Genomic DNA, 18909 nt, shown 5'->3' with positions numbered 1-18909 from the left:
CAACCCTTGTTATGTTCACTCGATAAAGTAATTGAATCGATAAGTACTTACCAAAGTAAGTGTTTAGTAAACGACCCATAAGTCTTGTATGGATTAATCCGTCAGTATAGATAATGAAGATTTTGTTTGGAAGGGTTTTCATAGATGAAATGAACGTGTTTTTTAATTGAAAGGACATGTTAGGAAAAAAACATGTCTTTCTGTATAAAGCACTCCTTAAAAACTTATTGAATAAACCACTATGACATCGCTATTTAGCAGACTTCTTTTTAACACAAGGGACACATTTCGATCAAAAGGTTGCATGTTTTAGTTTGATTTTAATTTCAAAATCAAATCGTTAAGATCACATATTTTTATAGAGAACAATTTTTTTTCACCTTGTTGATCCGCGGTTTGAGAGGATATCTTGTGCATATTGCTTTGTAGTACCTTTCATATTGTGTTATTCAGGTTAGATTTGACAGATATTTTAACTGAAAAAATAGTTGTTGTTAATATTTAAGAGTATTTTTAATAAATTCTTTATAATTTTTTTAAATCAAAAATTAAAAATTAAAAATCAAAAAATTTAAAAAGTTTACACAACAACTTACTTTTTAAAGATCTTAGCGTCTATTATATTATTATAGAATCATATAAATAACACAGATATAAAAAAATTTATATAAAATAATGATAATTCAATCTTATTGATGGACGTAAATAAAAATTTAGGGGTCGTTTACTAAACGTTTACTTGGTAATACCGAATAAATTTTCTTATCGGATGAACATGACAGGGGCCAATAATCTAACCGGGTAAGAGCGATGAGAAGGATGGAAACTCTTACCCGGTAAGTGAATATTACGACTCTTACCCAGGTAAACGCTTACCCAGTAAATTGTTGCATTCAATACGTTTTGATGTACTAAAATCTTACTCATCAAAACGAATTATAGTGTTTGATTCCTATAAGTAAACACTTACAGGATAAGCATTTAGGTAAATAGCCCTTTAATCTCTATCTATACATCAAATTTTAGAAAATTTTCTAAATTTAAAGTTTTATCTTGATTTTCTCTGTAGAACATCTGTTTATGCAAAATAAATAAAAAATAAAAACCTTATTTTTTCTATTAAAAACTATATTAAAATAATTGATAAACTAATCATACTTGATAAAAAAAAAAAATAGCTAACGAAATTGTCTTTTTAAACGACAAATTTATGTAATTCTGGAAGATATTTTGTACGAACGAATCTTTTTTATTTAGACAATAGAGAAAAGCGAGACCAATAATTCATTTTGTTCCTTATGAATAATGTGGTCTCGTTTTTGTTGGGTTTTGGGAGCACGTGACGATAATGAAAAGATAACAAAACGTGCGTAACCATTTATTATCGATAAATATCCATTCCAGGCCCCTCAACATATATATTTATTCTTTCCAAATATCATTAGAAAATAAAATAAACTTGTAAACGTAACCAACGGTCGGATCTCCGCCGACCACCGCCATGGCAGCTACCGCTGCCACCCCGATTCTCGTCATCCTCCAGGCTGAGGCTCCGGTGCACTACTTGGTGCTATCGGCTCACCAAACATTCCTTCCGACAAATGACATAAATCAGTATTCAGTAACAAACTAACAGTACAGGTTAATTATAAATATCAGAATATGGTTGACTCACCGCATAAGAGGAGGTTTTCCGGTGGAGCGTTTTCTTTGGCGGGGTTCGGATCGTCATCATGAACCCGAATATAAAGTTCTTCACCTAAATACCAATTTTTCAAATGTTGTGATCTCAAGTTCCACATTCCCGGGTTGTCGAGGAAGACGTAGACCGCGGTCCACCCTTTTGGGTACACTTGGATGGTGGAGCGGACCACCGGATCATACAAGTTGTATGTACCTCGTGATCCCGTGGTCCATTCTCCGTCACCAAACCTGGAAAACAAAATGTAAACATGAATTGCTTAAGGAAACAAATCAAGAAAGCGTTGGTATTAATAAAACAAAAACAAAATAAAATTCGAGCCTTTGACCTCATCTTTGATGAGATTGAACCTTTGACCTTCGGAAAGGTTGGCATCTACTCGCAACCCCTCGATACAACTTGGTCATTGGTAATAGTTATAAAGTTTTGTTGTAATGCAAGTTTCACTTACCCGACAACGTAAAATCCATAGCCGTCTAGATGCCAAGAATCCATTGATGTTTGATCATTTTGAAAGACAATCTCGTGCCACCCTTTGTGAGTCGCGTCCACGACGGAAACGCCAAGAGTCGCGGTTTCTTTTACGGACCGGATCGGGAAATCACCTAACTGATACACTCCGGACCCGTTAACATAAAAATCGGCAAGTTTCAACGGCGTCTCTGGAACGAGATACGAAACATTGTTGACTGCATAGCGGTACAAGCCACTAATGTTTGCTTCCGATCCGTGAAGAATTATAGTCTCTGATAAGGTGACATTCGAGACGTTAAATGTACCTTGTGGGTTAGGCCGAGCAGCACCTGCGGTCAAATTCCATCTGATTCAAGAATCGGATCCGTTAAAGTCCCACATCGGCTGGACATTTTCTCTTCGATATATGCGGAACCCCTTTTCTTCTCGAGAGTTCTTTTGTAGAGTAGTCTAATAGGGGTTCCACATATTCTCACAGAGTCATCGTTAATTCAAAGATCGGTGATTAAAAGATCATGAATAGTTCTTTCCATACCTGATCGATCTTGCTTGGTTCACCGAAAACTCGATGTCCCATGGATCGGGACCAATGGGGAGAGAACCACCAACGGATGAGCCCGAATTAGCGTAATGCAGTACTCCTTTAGCCACAAGAGGGCTGTCGTCAGTGGCATTCAGCAGCTTAGGAGTGGCGGCAATGTAGTAATCAGTGTCGTCTTGATCTGCGGTAACTAGAACCGAATACGACTGCCCAACATGCACGTCGAGCGAGTCCAATATGATCTGGTTAGTGTACGAGCCTTCGGTTTCGACTAAAACCATCTTATGTTTCTCAATCCTGAAGTTGAAACTCAACGTGGTTCCGACATTCGATATTCTAAACCTATACGTTTTCCCTGAATATTGAGAGCACAACTCGTTAACCGTTTGAGAATGTTCGATAGGATCATCCATAACCGAGCTTAGAAAGTACCTTTCGTAACATTGAACGACTCATGGTTTATTGACTTCGAGTATCCATAAGGAGCTTTTCCGTTCATCAAGATCATATCGGGGACATCAACGGAAACTCCAAGCCCTGGCCTAACGACCTTTTTAATTCACGAAAAATTGAAATCAAATGTACCCAACACTATTCGAAAAAGTTCCTTATAATAAGATATGTTTATAAGACAGCACAAATATTGTAGCATTTTTATATATGACGTATAATTGTTTGGTTCTATAAACGTAAATCTTATACAAAAAACAATCTATCAGGATATTTAAACATATTTGGCATTGTAATCCGATATATTTTGTTGTAGTGATGGTAACAAGTTGAGCATTCTAATAAATTTGATGGTTAGTTGTACCTTATAATCAGTAAGAAACCAGTCACCAATGAGAAGATCAAACTCGGCTTCGGGTTTTGGGAACGGAACGTTGATGACGATACGATTGTTAACCCGAATAGGTCCGAACCCTCCCGTAAGCTTTTGATAGTTGATAGAAGGGAAATAACTGAAAGAGCCAATCTGGTCTTTTACTACAAATGCATAAGTCCAATTGGTGCCGGGTTGGATCGCGCAATTAGTCCCCGAAACTCCATCTTGCCACGAGTTAAGCCTCTGCTGTATACCATTCCTACATACAAATCATCACCAACACGTTAAACCAAATGAACCGCGTACCTCCATGCCGGAGGTGGGGTCCGAATGCAAAAAAGGTATAGATGTCCAAGTAGACTGCTTTATAGGACTTAATTTTATCATGTATACCATACCAAGTGAAAAGAACAGGTTCGTCCAACTTGTTGAAGACGTTCACTTTAACAATATCATTCGTTGTGGCATTGATAAGAGGTCCCGGGAACATATTGTTAATGGTTATAACCTGTAACAAACACACAAACCCCATCAAAGCATGCACAGATCAAACGAACGAAAGCAACTGTAAGTTTATGTACCTGTTGAGCCAAGGATGAGGTCCATAGCGTATAATCACTAGCAACGACCCATCGTAGATCGATGACATCAGCACCCGTTCTAGCCACTAAAACCATGAAAACTGCCACCATGGACCATATCCAGCGGTTGAGAGGATCCATTATGAGACTCCAAGGAACAAAAGTGACCTCCAAGAGCTATGTAACAAAGTTGTAAGCATGCCGGCATAATGGTTATCGAAGATCAACAGAAACCGACTTTGTTTTCAACAATTTAGTTGACACAGTCTCGTGGCATCCGAGAAACCAACTGTTTTTCGTCATTTTATATCTGTCAAAACACTAAAAACAATGTTCGATATAACAATCTATTCCGTCATCTGTCTTCTATTGTCGTCTAACTGAAAGCTGCATCTACAAAGATGAGAAAAGATTTGACAAATTCAAGCAAAAAGCCATACAATTTCACCAGTTTTGACTTTTAAGGTCATTTCTTTTTTACTTTTCAACTTCAAAATCGATATGAATTCTTCGAATTTTATCTATGAATTTGGTATCTTTGTTAAATTAAATGAAATACTACGGCCCCAAAAGTTTTTGGTATCAAGTCTATTGCAAAAAAAATTACAAATTTCTATAAAGAAAATCAAAAGTTTGACCTAAAAAGTCAACCTTTATAGAAGATTGAACATATTCAATCAAATACTGAACTTTGACTTTGGGTCAAACTAACAACTTTTCAAAATCAATATGAATTCTTGAACTTTTCATCAAGAATTCTATAACCACATTACTCTATTATAACTTGGAAATCATTGGTATGAAATCTGCATTTAAAGAAATAATGTCAAACAGGAAGGGTAAAATCGTAATATACATCATTCAGACAGTTTATTCAGCACAACAGACAAACAACAATTTAGCTTTATAGATAGCTTAATGGAAAAACAACTGAATAGCTGATAATTCATGTGAGAAAGCAAATCTGATATACTTAAAGAAGTTGTATTACAAAAAAGGATGCTAAAACAAAACTATTTACTTCCATCCCATAACGGGTTACCATTCGTTCAAAATGAACCCTAACGACACCATATATCTTGGTGAAAACCCTTCAACAAATAAACAACAAAACTATACCTATGTGATTTATAAGCTACTAACTCTCAACTCCCCTTCTTTTCAAGTTCAAGAAAAGGGTTCACGACAGATGTTTACAGGATCGAATCACCATCTTACTTGTGTAGAATGCAAGAGCAGGGTTGACCATCTCGAGTCAAAAGCGTTTTTGGATAAACAACGGCTTTCGGTTACGAGCAGCAGTTGTCGCTTCTTTTTTTCAAGGAGAGTTGTTTCTGCTTCAAGATTTGTCTCTTCACTACTACCGATCCCTGCTCCAATAGACCAGGTTTATCCAGTATCTGCACAATTTCAAGATCAGTTACAACCAATTAATGCATATCGAAATGCAATCAAGTTTCGTTTAATTCTTATTATTGTAACGAAGAATCTTTTTCCTCGATCGACATAACAAAGTTTCAGATTTTTCTATTTTGTCGTACCCATTTTGATAGTAACCTTCGGATCTTAAAACATTTGATGACGTGGGTCCCTGTTTATGAAAGGTTTACAACAAAGTTGAAGACAAAGTTGGCATCCACGTCATCAAATGTTACAAGTTCAGTAGGTTACCGGTCAAAATGGGTAACATTAACTAAGAAAATAAATTTCTTTGTTACACCAAATAGGAAGCAAAGAAAATATGATGATCAAGAAAATATGGATGCACCTTTACGGTGAGATCTTTAAAGCATTGTTGTACGTTTGCTCTGGTTCTAGCGCTACATTCGTAAAATAAACAATCGTGCTTCTTTGCAAGCGCCATTCCCTCTTCAACCGTTACAGCCCTTTCAACGTCCTGAAATTTGTCATCAAGTTCACGGGTTACTTTGATCGGTCTGTCTTTAAAGGGTGCGTTTGGTACATTGGAAATGACAAAAAAGAACAGGGATCACTGTTACACGTTTGGCATGATTTTTATATGGAACGGAGTGGAACAACGTGTTCCACCCCCACCCCATGCAACAAGGTGTCAAGTGGGAACAAACCTATATTTTACCAATATACCTTCAAAATAGAACTTAATTCTCTTCTAAAATATCAAATACGCCTCTCTTTACATTTTTATCCATTCTTTAAATATTATTTGTTGTCTTTTATCCTCTTTTAAGAGGATCTCCAACTTCTCTAAAAAGAATTACATTCATCTCCAACAGATTCTCTATTTTACAGATTTTAACATAAATAACATTCTAAGTTATCATCACAATACACTTTTTTCTAAAAACTTTTTATAAAAAATAATAACTCAATCTCATTGGTGGAATTGAATAAAATAATCATTTCTCTCTCCCACCGTCAAGTTTTAGAGAACTATTTGAAGTTTTCTCCATGATTCTCTATTTTAGAGAACAAGATTGCAACTCCGTTAGAGCATTTCAGAGAACAAAAACTCACTTTTTTTCTATTTTAAAGAAGCTGTTGGAGATGCTCTAGACTTTCGTTCTCAAGATATCATTTTTATATGGTTTCTATATTTTGATTAGTTTATGTAATTTATTAAATATTAGTAATAAATTAATAAGGGGCGCAACCTTAGAGGTGCTTCTGACTTACCCTATCAACCTTGTTTCCAACTAGGATCTTGACACAATCAGGGTGTGTGGAGTAGAGCTCGACTTCTCGTGCCCACACTTCCGATAAGTTGGTAAAAGTTTCTCGTCGTGTAACATCATAAACTGAAAACGATAAATATACGGCCATGATCACTCATCCATCATTGTATAATGGTAAAAAAGTGAGATCAGGTTAGTGAAGTACCGAGCATGATACCATGTGCACCTCTGTAGTATGAACTTGTCAGTGTACCGAACCTCTCCTGTCCGGCTGCATCAGTAAAATCGTTTCACCAATTAGACCACACAAACGGAAAAAAAAACAATCACAAACTGTTCAATTACTAGCAATAATAGCTGAAGAGGACCTGGTCGTTAAAAGTATTTATTTGTTCATAAAAATGTCCGGGGACTTGATCGTTCAAAGTATGAAAGCCCATTCGGGTTTTTCGGATTTTTCCCATGATTTTACCACAATAACCGGTTTACAAGGTCATTTTTGTAAGTCAAAAGAACCATTTTGTTCCATTTCAGCGAGTGTCGGGGTTTATTTGTTCAAAGAAAATGTCCAAGGACTTAATCGCTCAAAATAAGAAAACCCATTCAGGTTTTCGGATTTTTCCCATGATTTTACCACAATAACTGGTTTCCAAGGTCATTTCCGTAAGTGTAGGGATTTATTAATTCAAAAATTGTTCAGAGAATTAATTGCTCAAAATATGAAAGCCCATTTGAGTTTTTCGGATTTTTCCCATTATTTTACCACAATAACCAGTCTCCAAGGTCATTTATATTTTATAGTTCATTTTGTTCGATTTCAGAAAGTGTAGGGGTTTATTTGTTCAAAAAATATTATCCAAGGACTTTATCGCTCAAAATATGAAAGCCCCTTGGATTCTTTTTCGGAATTTGTTCCATCTAAAACGATTAATGTGAACATATATAGTTACAAAAATGAGCAGCAAGATTCATCGATGCAAAATTACCTGTATCCCAGATTGTCAGTTTGAGTCGTTTTCCATCGATTGTAAGCATCTTCATCTTGAAATCCACACCTGGAAATGGCAGAAACAAACCGAAATGTCTAAGTCGGTTATCACAAGGATAACAAGCTAACAACATATAATAAATACGCTGATTCTCGACCAAAAACAACACCATAAAAACCAAAGATAAACCAATATTCAAGGATTTACATAGTTGGAGGCATAGTATCAAACACCATATGTGCACGAGCACGACTAATATTCGTGGCACTCTGCAGCAAGATCACGTAAACTCGTCGCTTATGTAATCAATAAACACGAAAATGTCATCCATGAAGATGCAAATCATTGAACCCACGAATCAAATCAAGAACAAATCAACCAGACAACATGAATTTTGTTAAACATGTGTAGCGGAATCTCATAAACCCTAATTTAGGGCACAATTTATGAGTTATCAAATAATAAAAAACCAAGGTTATACCATTTCCCACATGCAGAAACTAATTCTTTATTTGGTAAACAAAATGTTGGAACTTGATTGAATCAAATCACATGACTAAAAGAACACGGTTTCCTTTTTAAGCAGTCAATAATTCAAGAACAGAGAAATGAAAACTATATAACTTCAAGATTCTTTTTTAATTGATTTTAAATCAAAAGATAAGATTTAAGTCTTAAATTTCCAAATTTCAGAACTTGGGTTTGTCAGTGAACTTGGGTAGCGAAGAAACCAAGAAAATGCATACATCCAACAATTATACACAGTGGGTAGTGAAGAAAAATCCAACAGGATAATACAAATACTGGGTAGTGCATAAATCCAATAAAAAGCTTTGTTGGAGTGACTAAAATCCAATAAAACCAAAAACTATATATATTGGATGGTAAAAAATATATACATATATATCTACAGCGTTTTCTTTGAAGTTTCAAGTGCAAAAAAATGTCTCACAGTCTCTAGAAAACAGATCGGTCTCACGAAAACAGGCTGATCTCACTTGATCCCGAGTCTATATCTATATAATATATATAAAGAAATCAAAAGAATCTAGATATTAATAGAAAAGATCAAAGCTAACAAGTAAGATAGATTTCTAAGAAAACCAATAAAATCAAAGTGTGGGTATGAATAAGAATTCAAGAAAACCCATAGATCAAAAGAAAAATAAGAACTCTGTTATGAAAAAGGGAAAAAATTACTATAAATTTGAAACAAGATACTATACTACCTACTTCCTAAAACCTATACATCAAATAGAAAAACAGAGATACAAAAACCCAATCAAAACCATTGTAAATTTGAAAGAATATGATACTAATCACTCCCTAAGAATCAAGAAAAATGAACAAAAACCACTACAGATTTGAAACAAAATGACCCTGTAAATCAAGAAAACCGATTATGAACAAAAACCCAACAAAAATTTGAAGCACGATGATACATTTACTCCATTAAAATACAAGATCGTAGATAAATTTCCAAGAAAACCGATAAAAGTTAGAGAGAAAGAGATGAGTTACCAATGGTGGGAGAAATATCTTGAGAAGGGTTTTGACAGTTGGATACGAAACTGAGAAGAAGACTGCTTTTACCAACACCTGAATCTCCAATGACCAAAATCTTGAAGGAATAATCGTAACTTGTTGGACTAATCTGTGATCTTCTTCCACCTCCTTTGATATCTCCATTCAGATATGGTGTTGCTGATGGAGATGATGATGAGCCCATTTGTTTATGTGTAATTCTTGCGTTAATTTATTATAAATCCCCAAATTGGATTCACAGAATTTGAATCCTATGATGGTTTTCTCTCTCTCTCTCTCTGTCTCTCTCTCTATCTCTATCTGTTTGTTTGTCTTTCTCTCTCTATAATGGAGACTTGGATGGGTGGGAGACATATGGAGAACGCTGTTGGGGGTGTTGGCGGGTGAAGGGTTTCATTTTTCAATTTTCAATTTTTATTTTTTATTTTTCAATTTTCTCCTTCAACTATTGGCTAATTCGTTTATGGCCCATTGACTATTGACGTATTTGCGGATCGAAGAGTGTTTTGGTATTTCTTTTCAAAAGAAGTCCAAAAATGAAAGAAAAACAGTCACATATATCGATTAAAAGTTATTAGTTTAATTTGTCTAATTTACTTTAAGTACTTGCTATATACACCTAATTATCTTTAATTTATTATTATAATTATTTTAAATACAAAGATAATAACTCAAAGCAACTGATAAATATTGAGAAATCATATGGTATTGTGATATTGTAACGCTCACGTAAAATCATAGATTTGGTTGCATGAAGTGTGATTTTCTTTAAAATTTTGTAACGATGAAACCATAGATTTGGTTATGTACAACCATAAATGTTGAAAGGGTAAGGGCTTATGTGTAAGAATTTATAGAGACAATTATTTGGTAACTATTTCAAAAAAAAAAAAAAAATTGGATATGACTCTATTTACGCTGGTCTCTTATGCTCCCTGACAAGTTATATAAACCAATCTATCAAGGTCAAGGACCCACACTAGTGGATCGGCGGCACGGACCATCATTTCGTTCATCCATCGTAGTATAACAAATTATAGGGTCGTGAAATGAGTGTTGTGTGTATCTATATATATTTTGAAACTATGTTAAAAACATAAGTTTCTTTTGATAGAGTTGGTTAACAAACATTTTCTTCTTATCCCATATGGATGTTTGAATCCCGTTTGTATCATTTAATTAGTTTTTTAGCTTTTGATTTCATAATCACTATGTTTTTTGTAAAAAACATCGCGATAAAATACTTGAACACAAGATATCACATATGAAAACCAGGAACTGATCAACTGACCAATGACGATTTTGTGAAAAATATCCATATCTTCGTTTCATGTAGTTAAATTGTACCAGCACTTGAAAAAGTTCATAAGTCCGCCTTTGTGTTAAGCGTCCTTCTAATTTAAATGAATGATGTTTTCTAATACGAATTCACTCATATTGGTATCTGTATCTCCTTCAAAATTAGTCATAATTTACATCACTTGCATCGAGTGTTTCAAAAGGCTCGACATGCCAACGGCCATGGCATACAACGGCTTAAGGATCGTCCCAGCACCAAGTTAAGCCTGTGGCATGCCATGGCCCGCCACAGGTTTTGTTACGCGTTGCTGGATTATTAATTTTTATTGTTTTAACGCCATACAATGTAATTTTTTGGTATGTAACATAATTTAATTTATTTAATATAATTGATTCATTGAATTATAATGGAAATGCATATATATTATTACAAATTTACTGTCATAAGTTACGCCATAAAAAGCTTATTGGCCTTGTCGTGGCTCTTAAAAATTGAGACTTGACCCAACCGTCACACTATGTCTCACGACTTAGGCACTGTTCGTTTAGCTATTAATAGTTCAGCATTTGAATCGCTAAGAGATAATCTTATTTGACAGAAAAAATATGTTTCTTAATGATTTAAAAACCCATAATGTATTTGTATCTTGGGTCTCCCTTAACCCTTCAACGCCATAATTTTATTCTGAATAATTATTAAACAATTATATTTTTATCTTAAATCATATCACTTAATCATTCTGCACTAAACCATCCAACACCTGTCAAATAATCATTTTACTCATCAGGGACCCCATCTTTCTTGCATGAGATATCTTTTCATATTCTTACCCCAAGTGGTAATTATTTCGTTTTCATGGTCAAAGAAACTAAAAAATATGAGGGACTAAAAATGCATTGAACCAATAGTTGGAGGACGAAACTGCAAGTTCAGCCATTTCAAGTTTTTAAGGTTTTTGAAATTTGTCTTTGACCCCTACAAAATATTAAAAGCTGATAGAGAAAGGGGTTTGGTGTGTAGTAGATAGGGGAGAAAGCACACATGGCTTGACACCATTGAGGATGGTGATGACGTGTCGGAACACGCGCCGGTTTGTAGATTGACGGGCCCCACTCAGGTAATACTCAGCCGTTTGCATACGCGCCATTTTCTTATCGTTTTGGCTTCTACTCATCTGTCAGTTTCGCCATTTTTTATGTTTCCGTTCCCGGAACGGCATTCTGCGGAAAATCCGAGATGGCGGCAGGATTCAATAAAAAATAGTGTTGCCGGAATGATTTGTTTGGTCAATTGATTCTTTGGGCAGTTTTGATCCGATCCCATCTTTTTTTTTTAATGAATTTATGGTGATGACCCATCGATTGTAATTCAAAATATCCAATCGCATATTAGTTTATTTTGATACTGGGTCTGAATAGTTGAAACGAATAAGTCTGGAAGTCATGTGAATGGCATCTGTTATTGGCTTCTTGCTTGAGTTTGTCATGCGAAAATGACATCTTTCTTGGATGTGCCCTCCTGGTGGTCGACGAAATGTCTACAAGAACTCTTTTGTCTTCACTTTCTCCTTAAAAGCCACTTCCACATGTCTCTCTAGGCTTTAACAACCTTTGTTTACCGGTATGGTTTCCTTTCATGTCCCAAACAGCTGACTGGCATTGAATTCAACTGTTCAAGGGTCACCTTCAGAGAATTATGTCATACGCAATGTGGTAGAGGTTGAACGGAAGAGTACATTTTGAAACTGAGAATCATCTTGAAGATTTGGGAGAAATCAGTTAAAGATTCCAAGCTCCCCAATCATTGTCCTCTTAATGAAGTAAGTTAAATGCTGCAATAGTCTTGAACATATTTTGATTGCTGCACATGGGAGCTTTAACATAACTTCCAAATATATTTGAAGAATATCATAATCACAATATTGTTGAGAACAAGAAAGAAGGATATTTTACCAAATTAGGTCTGAATTACAACCACAAATGCCCTGCATCCTTATCTATAATTGTTGCATAATTTATTCTCCTTCATTCCACTTTCAATCTTTTAGTGAGTTTTTCTAAGACGAGTCCGGGCTTGTTTGCTCTGCAACATGACCTCTCTTTTCATGGATAAAGTTCCCCAAACCGTCTATTTCCATTTTAGTTTTCATGTTATCTTTGTATGCTAGATGAAACCCACACTTCTCTACCTTCAAACCATTGGTCCCTCCAACGTAAACCTCAATCACGATATGAGAAGGGAGGATACATTCATGCTTAAAGCAAACTATCAACATGAGTAACCAGAACACTATGAAACAATATTTAAGACGGAAACATCAAATATGATAAGTGTCTGCAACTAACCTCTTAGATAGGACATTCTCAATCCCATACTCCTACATTTCCCCTTAATACCTGCCGTGAAAAAACCTTTGTGCTTGGATACTATATATAACAAAACAAATAATTGAACATAACACCAAAAATAACACATACAAATTTGTGCGACAATATACTATGAACTCTGAACATGGGATACAAAATTCTTAAGTGCACACAAAAGTTAGAGCGATTGTATAGCACATACAACACCCAAATCAGACTACCAACATATGAAGGAGTCGAAACTAAATCTTAAAAGCTTAAACAAAAGAATTCCTATTAGGAAAATTTACGTCATTTGATTATCTATCCCCCTCTCTCCAAGATCGTGTGTTCATCCCATGATTTTGGGGGCATTGATGATCTTGTCATTTTTCTTCCCATTCACGTTGAAGAATCCGTATCAACATTGGCTGCTTAAGGTTCAAATGATGAAGAGCACAAAATCCCAAAAATCAAAATCAAACGCAACGTATTTCACATTGATTCTATTTTTGACAACCAATTTCAGGGTTTTAATGTGAACTTACATTTACATTTATGAAAAGGCGAAAAGAGTTTAAAAGAAAACATCATTTAGCAGGTTTGTCAACACAGCATATGATCCTGCAGAGATTAAAGAAGAAGAAATTGTGAAAAAAATGGTTGAAACACAATCATCAAGTGTTCAGGTGAAGAAAAACGAGAATATTCTTCACAAAGGCAGTAAAGAAATTTTGACTGGAGAAGATAGTGAAGGTATATCGATAAATATGCTTCAATGTCATGTGAAATATGCAAAAAAAAATTAGGGTTGTTTCACATGTCAAAAATCACATGGTTATATTGAAGCAAACCCTTGACAAAAAATTAGTGTTGTTTCACATGTTTTTCATCGTAGTGTTGGCTCACATTGGAACAACACACTTTTTTATGTTTTACCATGTAGAGTTGTTTAACAATGTGAAACAACATAATGTGTGTCTGATGTATACAGTTTGAAACAACACATTATTTATGATGTTTCTACAATGTATTGCTCACAATGTAGTTTCTGCTGTTGTGCAATACATTGTTGATTAATTACATGTAAAATAAAATAGGGCTTCACATGGTTATTTACCATCACTCAAAACACAATTGAATATAAATTTTGATTTCCGTTAAATAAAAATAAACATTTATGCAACAGGAAATGCAGGAGGGGAGAAAAAGCAACATAAGCGGAAACAAGACGGAACGAAAGGGGGTACGGGTATGACCTTATAATGATGATCAATTATATGTTTTACACATTCATGTGAAACAAAACAAGGTTTTACATATTTTATAATGTAGTGGTATTTAGTAATGCGAAACAACACATAGTTTCACATGTTTTATAATGCATTGTTATTTCACATCAAAACAACAGAGTGTTTCGCAGTGCGAAACAATATTGTATTATTAAACATCAGACACATTGTGTTGTTTCACTTGTGAAACAACTTAGGGTAATGCAGTGCTATTTTACGTGTGAAACAACAGACTTTTTCATTTGTTTTTCAATATTCTACTATGTGGCTTAATCGCTACACAATGTAGTTTCTCATGGGAAACACACTAGAAAAAGTTTCTCATATATGAAACATAAAAGTTTCACAAAAAAACAGTATTAAAGTTGATTTTAGAATTAAGCAACTGTATTGCAGACAAGGTGGTACATGAGGAAAAACAAAGAAAAAGAAGACAGAACAGTGCAACGAATGATAAAAAGGAACTCAAGTTGAAAAGCACTCCCACCGCCACTGATAGTGATTTCGAGACGCCAATTAAGAAGATAGAGGTAGATGTTGCACTGTTGAAGGCAATAGAAATTGCTACCGATTTGGAGAAAAAGAGTGAGAAGAAGGTAGCGAAGAAGTATAATACAATAAGGACAAGGACATCTCCAAATGCCTTGTACCAGGCGTTGCAATCATTAAACAACGCTCAAAGACAGGCTATTATAAGCATGGGTTTTGGTGAACTGCTGAACATGAAGGCAGATGGAATCCCTTCGAAATTGGGATTCTATGTTGTTGACAATTTAGACACTAAAAAGATGGAGATAAAGGTGAGTCATGGGGCAATAAAGATTACTACCGAGGCCATTCATGAAATTCTAGGAGTACCTATTGGTGGTGTAGACCTAAAATCCATTGAATCTGCAACAATGGAAGCCGACATCACCAAAAGATGGAGGCAACAGTTTGACAAAGTAAAGGTTCGTCCTGCAGACATCATGAAGGAGATTGAGCGTTCAAAAGTTGCGGATTTTAATTTCAGAATAAACTTTATAACCCTTTTTGTTAATACAATGGCAGATTGCAACAGAATGGGTTGTTGCAATCTTGGCTTCCTTTCACACATTCATGATGATGCAATCTTAGACAAAATAGATTGGTGCAAATTTATTTTCGATTGTGTGAAAACAAGCAAAGTGGGTTGGAAGAGAGACAGCAGTTTAAGCTTCTATGCAGGTCCACTCACCTTTTTGACGGTATGCTTTTTGGATACATTTTTAACAGATTAAATCCAACATTGGAGTCAATGACTGCCGAATGTAAAATTGATATTGTATTTTTTACTTTTGTATGCAGTTGTTGTATGTAGATGCCACTAGATGTAAAAAGGTAAATATCGTTAGGGAACGGCCAGCCATAAAGTCATGGAATATGAGTCTTTTAAGAAGGAGAGAGGCTGCAGAGATCGATGAAGGGGGTTTTGGACTTGGGGTTTTGGTTGGGCCTTTTCAGGACCCAAACTCAAGTAAATTTGAAACTACAAATGTTGTTGGTGCTGAGGGTGATGAAACATTAATGAATAAAGCTGCTGAAGGATCTAGTCAATCACAGGAGAGCATACGAGAGGTAATTTATTGTACAGTGTTGTTTTAAAATGTAGTGTTGTTTCATATGTGAAACACAATGTATTGTTTCATAAACAATGTGTTTTGAACACTACATTATGAAACATCATAACTGTTGTGTTGTTACACACTCAGTGTGAAACAAACAACAAAATTTTAAAAACATCAGAAACACTACGTTGTTTCACAGCGTGAAACATCCGAAACAATGTTACACTACATGGTGAAACATTATAAATACTGTTTCACAGTTTGTAACAATGCTACATTGTAAAAACATCATAAACACTATGTTTTTTCAGTGTGAAACAATGCTACATTATTTGACATTCGAAATGTTGTTGTTTGACGGTGTGAAACAACACTATATTGTAACACATCATGAACATTGTGTTGTTTCCGTTGTGTAACAACACCATAATGTAAATCATCACATAAACCAATTCAGACATTGTGTTGTTTCACATGAAGATTCTTACATTGTTTTGCTAAATTTATACTAGAACATTGTTTCACATGCAGGGTTATATACTTAAACTTCATGAGATAATAACACGGTGGATAGCAGAGAAGAGCATCGTGGAAGCAACGCTAGAGGAGGCAATGTCAAAGTTTCCACATGATGAGAAGTTTATCAAGTATAGAGATCAACTTGACAATCTGTTCAAGGGGCGATCCGATGACAAAGAAGAGAATCCCACTGGTTCATGTAATGGTCAACTAGATTCTAATGATGAATTATTCGATGTTAAGGTCAGGGTTGATGATGTTTGTGAGGAGGGGGACCAACGTGATCCTGTTTCTCCAACAACAGGTCAAGGAATCGAAATTGTTCCCCACAATGAGTACGTCGATAAATTTTCTGATGTATTGGAAGATTTTTGTGGAATGGAAGAGTACACCCTGAAGCTGAAGACAGAGGCTCCTGGACATATTTGGAAAGCAAATGGCCAGGTACATAATTTTGAAGATTAGGAGTATATCAGTTGAAGATTTCAGTCATAATGAAGTAGGTTAAATGCTGCAATCTTCTTGAACATATTTTGACCAGTGCACGTGTGAGCTTCAACAGAAGTTCAATGTATTCAAATAATATGATACTAACAATATTCCTGAATACAAGAAAGAAGAAACTTTTACCAATTATGTCTGAATTACAAGTTTACAACCACAAATGTCTAGCAATGTCATATTTATTATTGTTGCATAATATATTTCTTCACTCCAGCTTCAATCTTTTAGAGAGTTTGTTTTCGTTAGATGACTTATTGCTTGTTTGCACTGCAACATGACCTCTCTTCTGAGGAATAAAGTCCACCAAGATTTTGCTTTCAGTTTCCATCATTGATTGTGAGTGCTGTTTGTATGCCAGATGAATCCCACACTTCTCTACCTTCAAATCTTCATCCCCTCCAGCATAAACCTCAATTTTGTCCCCACATCTTATTGGGTATGGTTGTGGCCCGTTGCTCACCCAGGAATTCACTTCAAAGGTCCTGAAAAAGTTTGCCTCATAGGTCCATTCTGTATCATTTGTCTTGTTCTTGATGATAACTTGAAGTGTCACATCGTGCTTACCCTCGTTTACATAATCAACCCAATAAGTCATTTCTAAGTAATCTGGTTCAATACCTGATGGCACATCAAAAGAGATAAAAGACCCAACTCTTTGATGATTAAACCACCCTGGAATACCCCGCCTTGAAAGAAAAATGCTACAATTGACAGCTTGTTCTGAGTATCCCTGAACAAAGTAAATAATCTAAATCACATAACCACATATAGTGATAAGAGAAATTAGTGTTTATAACAGAGGAAGGTTCTAATGAGAACCATGAGAACCTCTATATTCATTGATGCATATAGACTATATGAATTTCATTGAGTATATGCACCAATGCATATATACTTGTTTATGTAGTACATATATATTGATGAATATATTAATTGGCACTGGCAGATACATATTTGCTAGTGTGCATCAATGCATATATATATGTGTGCATATACAGGTTCTCACGGGTCTCAAGATATTTATGGTTCTCATTTAAACTTTCCCATATATATATAGAGAGAGAGAGAGAGACCTGAAATAAGCTTTCTTCGAAAGTAGTGTTGAGATTAGTGCAGCCTTCCAAATAAATCTCCTTTATGGTATTGGTGTTTTGTAGACCTTGTATGACAACCAAGCTGCTGCAGTTACTTAAATCCAAACACTCCAAGTGTTTCAAGTTGGATAGATTTGGGAGTCCTTCCAACAAAGGGCAGTTGCTTGCATCTAGCGTCCGTAGATTAGGAGGAAATTCCATGATTGATTGAAGGAACTTGCAATCGTTCAACCAAAGGTGTTGTAGACCGCACAGTTGACTAAGGCTTGAAGGAAGGCTAACAAAATTATTTCCGTTCAGGTGCAAATATCGGAGTGATGATAATTGAGAAAGATCATACGGAATATCAGTATCAGACAGATCTCTGTCACTAAGATCCATGTCTTTTATTGAACTCAAAGTAGAAACAGTGGGTGGAAGAAACTTGATCGCTGTTGGAGTTTGTGAAAATATTTGAAATGGGAAGAATGAAAACCAAGGTTTAGCTTTCATATCTCTTTTATTACTCTGCGCTAAAGAAACTTGTTTAAGTTTCTTTAGAAGTCCGATTGAATCAGGTAATTGTGTGATTGCAGTTCCAGTAGCATAAAGCTCCTGTAAAGATTCTATCTTCCCCACTTCTTCAGGTAATTTCTCTAAATTTGAGCATTCATCAAGATATAACCGTTCAAGTAAACTTAGACCACAAATGCTTTTTGGAAGACTTTTTAGGTTCTCACAGTGTCCCAAATTCAACTCGGTCAACTTGCCCAGATGCCCAATTGATGGGTCAAGCTCTATCAAACCCGAACAAAATCTAAGTGACAATTCATCAAGTTTTGGTACTCCACTGAAGTCTGGGGTAGTTCTTAGGAATTTTGAGTTGCTAAGATTTAGGCTCTTCAAGTTTGTTAGAAACTGCCAAAAAACAGTAGCAAACATGATGAAAAGGGAAAATAAAATGGTAAGAAGTTATTT

The 18909-nt window shown here is 35.3% G+C and overlaps 5 protein-coding genes across 8 annotated transcripts in view; 1 reads left to right on the top strand and 4 right to left on the bottom strand.

Annotated features, from left to right (window-relative positions):
• Positions 1 to 1442: 1442 nt before the first annotated feature.
• On the bottom strand, positions 1443 to 4420 carry LOC112526010 (monocopper oxidase-like protein SKU5). Its single transcript, XM_025136385.1, has 8 exons — positions 4125 to 4420; positions 3942 to 4051; positions 3532 to 3802; positions 3150 to 3267; positions 2712 to 3072; positions 2154 to 2522; positions 1676 to 1932; positions 1443 to 1591 (listed from the first exon to the last, which is right to left on the bottom strand). The coding sequence occupies exons 1-8, from the start codon at positions 4263 to 4265 to the stop codon at positions 1533 to 1535; spliced, it is 1686 nt and encodes a 561-aa protein (XP_024992153.1). The 5' UTR covers positions 4266 to 4420; the 3' UTR covers positions 1443 to 1532.
• Positions 4421 to 5074: 654 nt separating this feature from the next.
• LOC112525075 (ras-related protein RABC2a-like) lies at positions 5075 to 9613 on the bottom strand. The gene is made up of 6 exons (XM_025135015.1): positions 9289 to 9613; positions 7765 to 7833; positions 6984 to 7049; positions 6780 to 6901; positions 5893 to 6021; positions 5075 to 5524 (listed from the first exon to the last, which is right to left on the bottom strand). Exons 1-6 carry the CDS (start codon positions 9494 to 9496, stop codon positions 5414 to 5416), a joined length of 705 nt encoding a protein of 234 aa, XP_024990783.1. The 5' UTR covers positions 9497 to 9613; the 3' UTR covers positions 5075 to 5413.
• Positions 9614 to 11626: 2013 nt separating this feature from the next.
• LOC112525073 lies at positions 11627 to 16860 on the top strand. Of its 4 annotated transcripts, none has more exons than XM_025135013.1 (7): positions 11627 to 11729; positions 12261 to 12431; positions 13559 to 13713; positions 14147 to 14203; positions 14646 to 15475; positions 15576 to 15845; positions 16367 to 16860. In XM_025135013.1, exons 2-7 carry the CDS (start codon positions 12427 to 12429, stop codon positions 16817 to 16819), a joined length of 1770 nt encoding a protein of 589 aa, XP_024990781.1. In that variant the 5' UTR covers positions 11627 to 11729; positions 12261 to 12426; the 3' UTR covers positions 16820 to 16860. The 4 variants fall into 4 exon arrangements, with proteins under 4 accessions (XP_024990781.1, XP_024990779.1, XP_024990778.1 ...); XM_025135011.1 differs by having other exon boundaries at positions 14147 to 14209; XM_025135010.1 differs by lacking the exon at positions 11627 to 11729 and having other exon boundaries at positions 11956 to 12431; positions 14147 to 14209.
• Positions 16861 to 16908: 48 nt separating this feature from the next.
• Positions 16909 to 18484, bottom strand: LOC112525074 (disease resistance-like protein DSC1). Its single transcript, XM_025135014.1, has 2 exons — positions 17932 to 18484; positions 16909 to 17588 (listed from the first exon to the last, which is right to left on the bottom strand). Exons 1-2 carry the CDS (start codon positions 18442 to 18444, stop codon positions 17064 to 17066), a joined length of 1038 nt encoding a protein of 345 aa, XP_024990782.1. The 5' UTR covers positions 18445 to 18484; the 3' UTR covers positions 16909 to 17063.
• The window catches only part of LOC112524737 (TMV resistance protein N-like), a gene marked incomplete at its 3' end in the record, with an annotated part of 3751 nt that continues 3301 nt past the window's right edge, over positions 18460 to 18909 (bottom strand). Inside the window, exon 4 of the mRNA XM_025134694.1 lies at positions 18460 to 18849. Within this exon, the coding sequence (XP_024990462.1) occupies positions 18460 to 18849 (390 nt within the window). The remainder of the gene's footprint in view (positions 18850 to 18909) is intronic.

Source organism: Cynara cardunculus, assembly GCF_001531365.2.
Source record: "Cynara cardunculus var. scolymus isolate 2C chromosome LG 13, CcrdV1, whole genome shotgun sequence".
NCBI classification, from domain to species: domain Eukaryota; kingdom Viridiplantae; phylum Streptophyta; class Magnoliopsida; order Asterales; family Asteraceae; genus Cynara; species Cynara cardunculus.
Note: the sequence above shows the minus strand (reverse complement) of the source record. Positions and strands in the feature narration are given on the sequence as shown.